We start from the raw sequence: 8,632 nt of genomic DNA on the forward strand, positions 1-8,632 counted from the left end.
CTTCCCAAACGCCACCCCCGCCCCCAGGTTCTGCCAATCCGGGCCCTACCGGCAGAAGCGCCTAGAAAGCCCCCGCCCCCCGGCTAGTTGGCGTCACGCGTGACGTCCCGCGTGATGGTTGGGAGGGCTGGAAGGCAGGTCTGAGAGCCGCCGAGGTGGAACCGCGGAAATCGTGAGTGCTCGCTGCCCCGAGCCGGCTCGGCAGTCCCGAGCTGGTGAAGGCCTGCGTGGAAAGGCGCGCTCTGTCCTGTCGGATTCAGTCTGTCCGGCTCTCTGGCTGTCTGGAGGTTGGCGCGGGGTCAGTGGGGGGACGTCAGGGTGGGGCTCTGTATGATCACAAATTCAAGTCTGCAGCCCATGGATGTGGGTAGTGTGTGTGTAACGGTCTTTTGTGGGCCAGTGTCTACAGGGTGTGTGCACCGCGTTTGTATGTCTAGGTAGTGGCGCATGGCGGTGCCTTTGTGTGTGGGTATGTGAGTGTGAGAGAGAGAAGAGGGTGTTCCTGCCCATGAAGGAGGAAGTGTGGGCTGGAGAGGATTAGTCATTCTGCAGGATTTTGCCCAATGCAGCCAGATGGCTGCTGGAGCTGTCTGCGTTGCACCCTGCAGGGTGTGTCCACTGGATCCTGCCCTGTTCTGTAGGCCGGTGGCTCAGAGAGAGGTGGATGGGTGTCTGTGCCAGCCCTGCCCAGCCAGGGCACAGGGAGAGTGTGGTCATTCAGCGTGGACGTAAGAAAATGCATTTGGAGAAGAGGCCTGAGCATGTGCCACACACACACACACACACACACACTCACGGCTGACATCAGAATCCCCCGATCGAGATCTGGAACAGATAAGTCCTGGGGTGGCTCTGAGTCTGCTCTCCTCCAATCCGGAACTGGAGTGTGGGAATGTCTTAACAGCCTTGGGGGTTTGTGTCTAGGTCTTAGGGCAGCCGCACCTGAAACTGACAGGCGTGTGGATGTGTAACGCAGAGGGTGCGTGTTGTGTCCCTGGAGCAGTGCGCAGCCGCGGGGAGCTAGCGCTCATGCGTCAGCCACACACGTGCGTCCTCACTCGTGAGAATCCGCACCGGCAGAGCACAGAGACACCTGCTTTCCTGGTTCTGGTCTTCCCTCCCTCTCCTGATTGGCCGCAGCTCCCTTGGCCAGACATGGCTGGGAAACAGCTCCTCCCCTCACCCTTGCTTGCCTACCTGAGTCACCTTGAGCTCTTTTTTTCTTCCTTCTGTAGTTTATTTACTTATTTCTTCCATGGGAGACTGGCACCCCACAGGGCTTCAGGCATTCTCGGTCACCCTAGGTCACAGGCATGCTTGCTCCTGGCCTGTGCAGGGAGGTTCTGGGATGCGCACCCAGGATCCGGGTCCAGTCTCATGGCACTACAACACTGCCTGGATCCACCCAAGTTCTTGCAGGGGCTGGTGACAGGCTCAGGGACAGGTGGGTTCAGGATCCCCCAAATTTCCCTCAGATGGATATCTTTTGTTTCCTAAACATTTTATTTTATTTGTTATTATTATTTTTTTTAGAGGTTTTTGCTATAGGGCGCGTGCGCTCACCAGACAGACAGAGAGAGACAGGGAGACAGAAAGCAAGAAATCACCCCCCAGGGGGATGGCCATGCTGCAGTCTCTTCTCCTCCATTGTCCTTTCAGGATCTTGGGCACGCATGCACACGCACCCGGCATGAGTTTTAAGCCACCGGGTCCGGGACGCGAACCATGGTCGACTACATGGGAGTCCAGCGACATAGCCATTACGCTAACTGCTGGTCCCTATTTGTTATTATTATCATTTTTAATTTGATTAGAGGTGGGGGGAGTGAGAAAGCAAGCTGCCAGGTCCGGAGCTCGAACTACTGTCAGCCATGTGGGAGTCCAGCACGTCAACCACTGTGCCACTTGCTGGCCCCTCAAATGGCACTCTTAAATGCCCACCCCCCTTGGAGTCCTCTGACTCTTGCCCCTGCCCTGCAGAAAATGGGTGCATTGCCCTTAGACATCAACATCCAGGAACCTCGCTGGGACCAAAGCACTTTCCTGGGCAGAGCCCGGCACTTCTTCACTGTTACTGACCCCCGAAATCTGCTGCTGTCTGGGGCGCAGCTAGAAGCTTCACGGAGCATCGTGCAGAACTACAGGTGACCCTCGCATCTGACCCTGGACCCCAGGTCTCGTCCCCTGCAGTGATATAGCATGGTCTGTACCTGCCTCCTGCAGGGTGAGAGTGGCTGGGCCCGCTCCTCCTCCCCTGCACTCTCCGTCCTGTCTGCTGGCAGTCCTGCCCACCCCCACCCTGTGGGTCCTGGCCTCACAGACAACCATGGCCCTGAGCTTTAACCCCAAGGATTTCGGGGCATTTGGGTTGAGGATGTGACAGTGAGAGACTGCTTTGTGCCTCACAAACCCTCCTCAGGGCCAGTCCCTCCTGGGCCACCCTCTGCAAGGACTGAGGGGCTCTAAGTAGAGCCCTCAGGCAGTAGGAGGGCATCCCCCCTTCTCCCCAGGGTGGGGGGCACTTGCATGTCCCACTGGAAACCATCATCACTTATAACCCAACATTTGGCAGAGACAGAGGACGATCCTGTGTGTGGCTAGAAAGGAAAGAAAAATGGGATCCTCTGCTCCCGGGAAGTTTTGGCCCTCCATCCCCCAGAGACAAGGAGCTCCTTGATCTGAGATTGGGGCTACTGCCTGGCCTTCTGCCCAGATTCCTCTGAGCTGGGCAGGCAGGGGCCAGGACAGGAGCTACTCCCCCGTGAATAGCCTGTCTGCTCCTTGCCAACTTCTGCAGGGCAGGCGTGGTGACCCCAGGGCTGACGGAGGACCAGCTGTGGAGGGCCAAGTATGTGTATGACTCTGCGTTCCACCCGGACACGGGGGAGAAGGTGGTCCTGATCGGCCGCATGTCCGCCCAGGTGCCCATGAACATGACCATCACCGGCTGCATGCTCACCTTCTACAGGCAGGTCTCGGCCCATGGCCCGCCACGAGTGCTCTGAGCTAACACATGGCTTGGTGACCAGTTCTTGCTCCTAGGACAATCGGGGCGGAGAATAGTGGGGGGTGGGGTGAGAGCTAGTGTTAGCATCTCTTCCATCTCTCAGAACCCAGCCTCGGGATCCTCCTGCCCCAGAGACTGTGTATGGGTGTGGGTGCAGGCAGGGGCTGACCTAGAGCCATCGCCTGGGTTCCTCCTAGGGCTTGGGAATAACCTTTGGGGTTTCATTATAGGGGCCCGAGGATGAAGGACACTATAGGGGTGCACAAGTAAATGTCTTTGTTCCCTCAGGAAGACCCCGACCGTGGTGTTCTGGCAGTGGGTGAATCAGTCCTTCAATGCTGTCGTTAACTACTCCAACCGCAGTGGCGACGCTCCCATCACCGTGGGGTGAGAGCTAGTCCCCAGAAGAGCTGCGGTGCTCTGGGGCCCTCTCCTCCCAGCCCCGTGACCCTCCTTTCACTCCTGTTCCTGGTGACCGTGCACCCAGTGGTTCAGCTCGCCAGCCTACCTGCATTCCCTAATGAGGGCATGAGGTCTTACTGTGCATGTTTTAGGGGGCCCACTTCTCTTCGAAGGGAGAGACTGGGGCTTCCAGACAAGTGTGCCCTGGAGCTGGGGGGAGGTGTCTGCGTGAGGTCGCCGTCCTCAGGCCCAGGACTGAGTATTTGACAGGTCCCTAAAGGGAAGAGCCCATGCTGGACTCCTCGCCCCTCCCTGTGACCTGGCTCTTCCATCCACAGGCAGCTAGGGACAGCCTACGTGAGTGCCACCACCGGGGCAGTGGCCACAGCCTTGGGACTCAAATCCCTCACCAAGGTAAAGCCCCCCACTCCACTAGCTCCCTACTCACCACCCCTCCAGCCCTGCCTACAGGCTGGCGTCTCTCTCCCCAGAGTCCCTCCCCACCCTGTGGCCCCCGGGCCTCTCAACAGCACCCTTCCTTCTCCAGCACCTGCCCCCACTCGTGGGCAGGTTCGTGCCCTTTGCAGCTGTGGCTGCTGCCAACTGCATCAACATCCCCCTGATGAGACAGAGGTGAGTGGCCCCGATCCTGGTGCCTGCCCTGGGGTGCCTGCCCCACGCTGTCCACCACGCAGACCCCACAGTGGGGCTGCTCCTCTCCCCAGACACGGGCCTGTCTCAGCCTGACCCTGGGATCTGGGCTGGGAGAGCCACGCTGAGTCTAGGCTGTGCACTGGGGCATTGCAGGTGGGATTGGGGCCTGTGATCAGACCCTAACCACCAGCCTTCCCTAGGGAGCTGCAGGTGGGCATCCCAGTGACTGACGAGGCGGGCCAGAGGCTTGGCTACTCGGTGACCGCAGCCAAGCAGGGCATCTTCCAGGTGGTGATATCGAGAATCTGCATGGCAATCCCTGCCATGGGTGAGGCCGGGTGGCTGTGGGGTGGGGGGCACGTGAGGGTCTGATGGGGGTGACGGTTCTTGGGAGTTTTCGAGGACTCTAAGGGCAGTAAGACTTTGGTGAGGAGGGGGAGTACAGAGGGGGGTCCTCTATTCCTTAGGGTTCCCAACTTTGACTCCACTAACTCCCTCCTCCCTGCCCTGCTCTGCCCTCAGCCATTCCCCCCCTGATCATGGACCGTCTGGAGAAGAAAGACTTCCTGAAGGTAGGCAGCTCTCACCTCTCCCATCCTGAAGTGGTGGCGGCCAGGAGAAGTGGCCAGTCCCCAGCCCCAGCCTGGCCTAGATCTAAGACGTGCCACCCTTTCTCCTTCCCCTGCCCCCTTTCAGTTACTCAGCAACAGCTGGGCTCCCAGTGGTGAAGGAGCTCGGAGGAAGCAGGAGGGGACTGGTGGGGGGCAGTGGTTTCTGTCCTGGAGGGATCACCCTGGAGGCCTCTGACACCCACAGGATGGACTGTGACAGTCGCACTTGTACTCACACTGCAGCCCCTGACAGCCACACACACACACACACACACACACACATGTGTGCACACGAGCATATATGGGCAGGACAAGGGAATCAAGGTACTGAAATACAAGCTCTGGTTTATTCATCAAATCACTTACTCAGAAATATTGATTGAGCATGGGACCAGCAGTTAGCGTAATGGCTATGTCATTGGACTCCATTGGACTCTCACGTAGTCGACTGTGGTTCGAGTCCTGGACCCGGTGGCTTAAAACCCACGCTGGGTGCGTGTGTGTGTGTGCCCCAAGATCCCAAGAGGAGAATGGAGGAGAAGGGATTGTGGTGTGACCATCCCCCCTGGGGGGTGATTTCTTGCTTTCTGTCTCTATGTCTCTCTCTGTCTGTCTGGCGAGTGCACGCGCCCTATAGCAAAAAAAAAAAAAAGAAAGATAAAAAAGAAATATGAGCACCAACTATGCACTGGGCAGGTTTTAGGGCTGTGGAAACAACATGAACTAGACGGTCGCGGTGCCTGTCTTCACGTTCCGGTGCAGACACCAATAAATACGACACAAGTTATGATACATACCTTGTAGGAAACCAATGGGCGGTGTAATTGAGACTAGTGAGAGAGAGCTGTTCAGACAGGGTGATCGGAAAAGGGGTCTCGGGCCAGCAGGGGGTGTGGAGGTTAAGGCAGTTGGATACCATGTGACTGACTGCGTGGTTTGAGTCCTGGACCCAGCAGCTTGAAAAACATGCTGGCCCGTGTGTGTGCGTGTCCAAACTCCCAAGGGGGAGGATAGAGAAGGGATTGAAGTATGGCCACCACCACCACCCCCCGGGGGGAAGGGCGATTTCTTACTTTCCCTCTCTGTTTCTGTCTCTCTCCAGCAAGTGCACACACTTGATATAAAAACAAAAACAAAACTCCAAACGATCAAGAAGGACGTAGCCAGGCAGAGAGAAGAGTGTTTCAGGGAGACAATGGCCAGTCCAGAGCCCTGAGGCAGGAACAGACTTGCACGTTTGGCCCCTGTGCCTGGAGTGAGCGGAGAAGCGTGTGCAGGGCAGATGTGTCCGGAAAGGGACAAGTTTATGCCACTGGGGTGGGAGACGGTTAGTGGAGGTTCAGAAGAGGCTCCCAAAGAAAGCGGCTCTTAGTGTGGGAAGAGAAAGGGGGCCAGAGAGCCAGTTCTGGAGGGCAAGGCTGGGTGATGGGCTGCTGGGAAGGCGGTCAGCAAACACCAGTGGAAGGTGGCAATCTGGGGCCCAGCCCTGTCATGTCAGGGGATCAAAGGCCGGGCTGATGGGATAGAGCCACAGTGGGTACGATGGGCAGGGCGGGGAGGCTGGGGACACAATCCATCCCACTGCCCATCTGTCTCCCCACAGCGCCGCCCCTGGCTGGGGGCACCTCTGCAGGTGGGACTGGTGGGCTTCTGGTAAGTGTGCGAGGAGCCAGCGAGGGTGTGGGAGCGTGCTCCCCCTGGTGGGCATACATGCACATTTACTGCCCTTCTGCCCAGACGTGCGGCTGCTGTGTGTCTTGGACACGTGTGGGCATACCGCGTTTGTTAGGGAGGGTCGCTGTCCTTAACGGCCAAGAGTTCAGCAGCGAGGGTGGTGGTCTTCATCTCCAAGGGGAACCACATAAACCTTTGGTCCACGCAGGAGTTTCATGCCCACTTCACTCCTGATTCTGCCACGTTCTGGCCATGGGGCTTTGGTTTACTACTCAGAGGCTCTGCTTGGTCAAAACGTAACGTTCGGGTTGGGTTTAATGTTGTCAAAATGCCCTTTGGGCTTCAGTCAGTCTCCACAGGTGGGGTGGGTTGGAGTAGGGTACAGGAAGGGAACACCCCTAGGCCGCAGCTTCACGGACCCTTCCAACGCTCTTCTTCCCAGCCTGGTGTTTGCCACCCCCCTGTGCTGCGCCCTGTTCCCCCAGAGGAGGTAAGTGCTGTCTCCGGGCCTGGCTTGGCTCTGGGTGTCTCTGGACCAGCCGACCCCAGGGCCTTTCAGTGTTTGGGAGAAGGCCTAGCACGCACTCACTGGTCTGGGGGCTGGGGTGGGAGTGACAGTGAGCCAGCCCTGTGGCAACAGAAGGGGAGGACCTTAACAGCCTGGGCAGAGGAGGGGGGTGCGTGGACCTGAGGGTCAGCCTGCGCTGTTCTGTTGCAGCTCCATCCATGTGAGCAGGCTGGAGCCCGAGCTGAGAGCTGAGATCCGAGAGCGGAACCCCAGCACCGAAGTGGTTTACTACAACAAGGGGCTTTGAGGGGAGCCAGCCTCCATCCCCTCCCTCACCTCTCTGGGCTGCTGCTTTAGTGATGCCTTGCCGTCCCTGCCACTCGGCCATCTGCCTGGTACTGGGCCTGGGTGGGGGGGCAGCCATTGAGACCAGCAATCCGTCAGGCCAGGGGAGGTGGCCCAGAAGCCTTTCTCTCTCCTCTCTGGTTTCAAACAGCAGGGTCACATAGCCCCTTCCTCCTCTGCTTCTGTGTCTAAGTACATATATACATACATGAGACATGTATGTGTTTGGACGTCTGCTCCTGGGATAGTCTGCTTTCTGGCTTCCTTCTCAGCCTCCTGCCCACCTGCTGGCCAGCCAGGTTACAGGTGGGACTTCCTTCCCTAAACTGTCCCTGTGGTGGAGTCATTTCTGATAGCACCTCACCGCTTCTGGAGACAGGAGGAGCCGCAGGGTCTCAGGACAGAGGCTGAGGGGCACTAGCCGGCCACACTGGTTTCTGGTCCCCAGCTCCCAGAGCTGACCAGCAGCCCGGCTAGTGGAGGGAGGAGGAAGACATGCTGGGATGGGGCGGCAGTGGGGTCTGGGGCTTGTGCCCCTCAGTGCCTTCCCTCACCCTGGAACAGCTCTGCCTCTCCTCCCCTCTGCCGGCACGAAGGAGTGTCATACCCTGTCCTGCCCTGCTGCCTCCCCTGTCCCCACCCCACAACATGGGGCTTGTAGGCACCACCTTGGGAGCTCCTGGACTGCTCTGACTCTATGACCTCCAGTCTGGACGCCACAATCCCACCTCCTACAATCCGAAAGCCAGCCAACATTCCCCTTGAGAGCTCCCACCACTCCCTCTCGAAGGGACACAGTGCGGGCACGGTGCTTACACTCCACAGTGTCCGAGTGGGAGTAACTAGGACACCCTCGAGGGCAGCTGGGCCCTGAGTATATGCAGCCCTAGGACAGGCCTCAGACATTCAGCCAAACCCTCCCTGAGCTCTTCTTTCTTGAGGCTTGGCCATGCTCCTACCTCCACCAACCCTGCAAAAAGAAAAAGGGCCCACGGTTCAGTGGCTGGTTGAGCTAGAAGGTGGGGTGAAAACGGGCAGATCGTACAGTTAGATCTCCACTCCAGCTCCCTTGACCCCTGGCTGAAGTGTGGATAGACGGAAGGGCCTGGGGGGCTCCTATGAGGTCACTTCCTGTCCCCCCAGTCAGCTGCCCCAGTGGTAGCAGCTGTGTTGCCGTTGTCCGTCAATAAACCGCAAACCTGTCTGCTTCTGGGTCTTCACTGATTCCGTGTCCCGAGTGCCCAGGAGACGTCTCCTGCCTGAAGCAGTCTCTTCTCTCCCAGGAAGTCCAGGTCTTAGTCTTCCCTCCCCTTCTGCAGGGAGCGTCATCCCCCAGCAGGGGGTGCTCTGAGATTAGAAAATCAGTCCTTTCTTTAGTACCTTGAATACTAGGGTGTGCTTGCGTGTGTGTGTGGGGGGGGGGGGGGGGGG

General features: G+C 58.3%; 1 protein-coding gene across 4 annotated transcripts in view; it reads left to right on the forward strand.

Moving 5' to 3' along the window:
- The window catches only part of SFXN3 (sideroflexin 3), a 9,507-nt gene extending 1,097 nt beyond the window's left edge, over positions 1-8,410 (forward strand). Inside the window, exons 1-11 of one of the 4 annotated variants that reach the window (XM_006166316.3) lie at positions 78-172; positions 1,981-2,144; positions 2,798-2,968; positions 3,296-3,394; positions 3,748-3,823; positions 3,957-4,042; positions 4,264-4,391; positions 4,586-4,635; positions 6,278-6,327; positions 6,791-6,838; positions 7,067-8,410. In XM_006166316.3, coding sequence (XP_006166378.1) covers positions 1,984-2,144; positions 2,798-2,968; positions 3,296-3,394; positions 3,748-3,823; positions 3,957-4,042; positions 4,264-4,391; positions 4,586-4,635; positions 6,278-6,327; positions 6,791-6,838; positions 7,067-7,163 — 966 coding nt within the window. In that variant the 5' untranslated portion in view covers positions 78-172; positions 1,981-1,983 and the 3' untranslated portion in view covers positions 7,164-8,410. Of the gene's footprint in view, positions 1-77; positions 299-1,980; positions 2,145-2,797; positions 2,969-3,295; positions 3,395-3,747; positions 3,824-3,956; positions 4,043-4,263; positions 4,392-4,585; positions 4,636-6,277; positions 6,328-6,790; positions 6,839-7,066 lie in introns of those variants that run through there. The other 3 variants (XM_006166314.3, XM_006166313.3, XM_006166315.3) reach the window with 3 other exon arrangements.
- Positions 8,411-8,632: the final 222 nt, after the last annotated feature.

The sequence above is a fragment of the Tupaia chinensis genome, unplaced genomic scaffold (genome assembly GCF_000334495.1).
Source record: "Tupaia chinensis unplaced genomic scaffold, TupChi_1.0 Scaffold144255_1, whole genome shotgun sequence".
Lineage (NCBI taxonomy): Eukaryota > Metazoa > Chordata > Mammalia > Scandentia > Tupaiidae > Tupaia > Tupaia belangeri.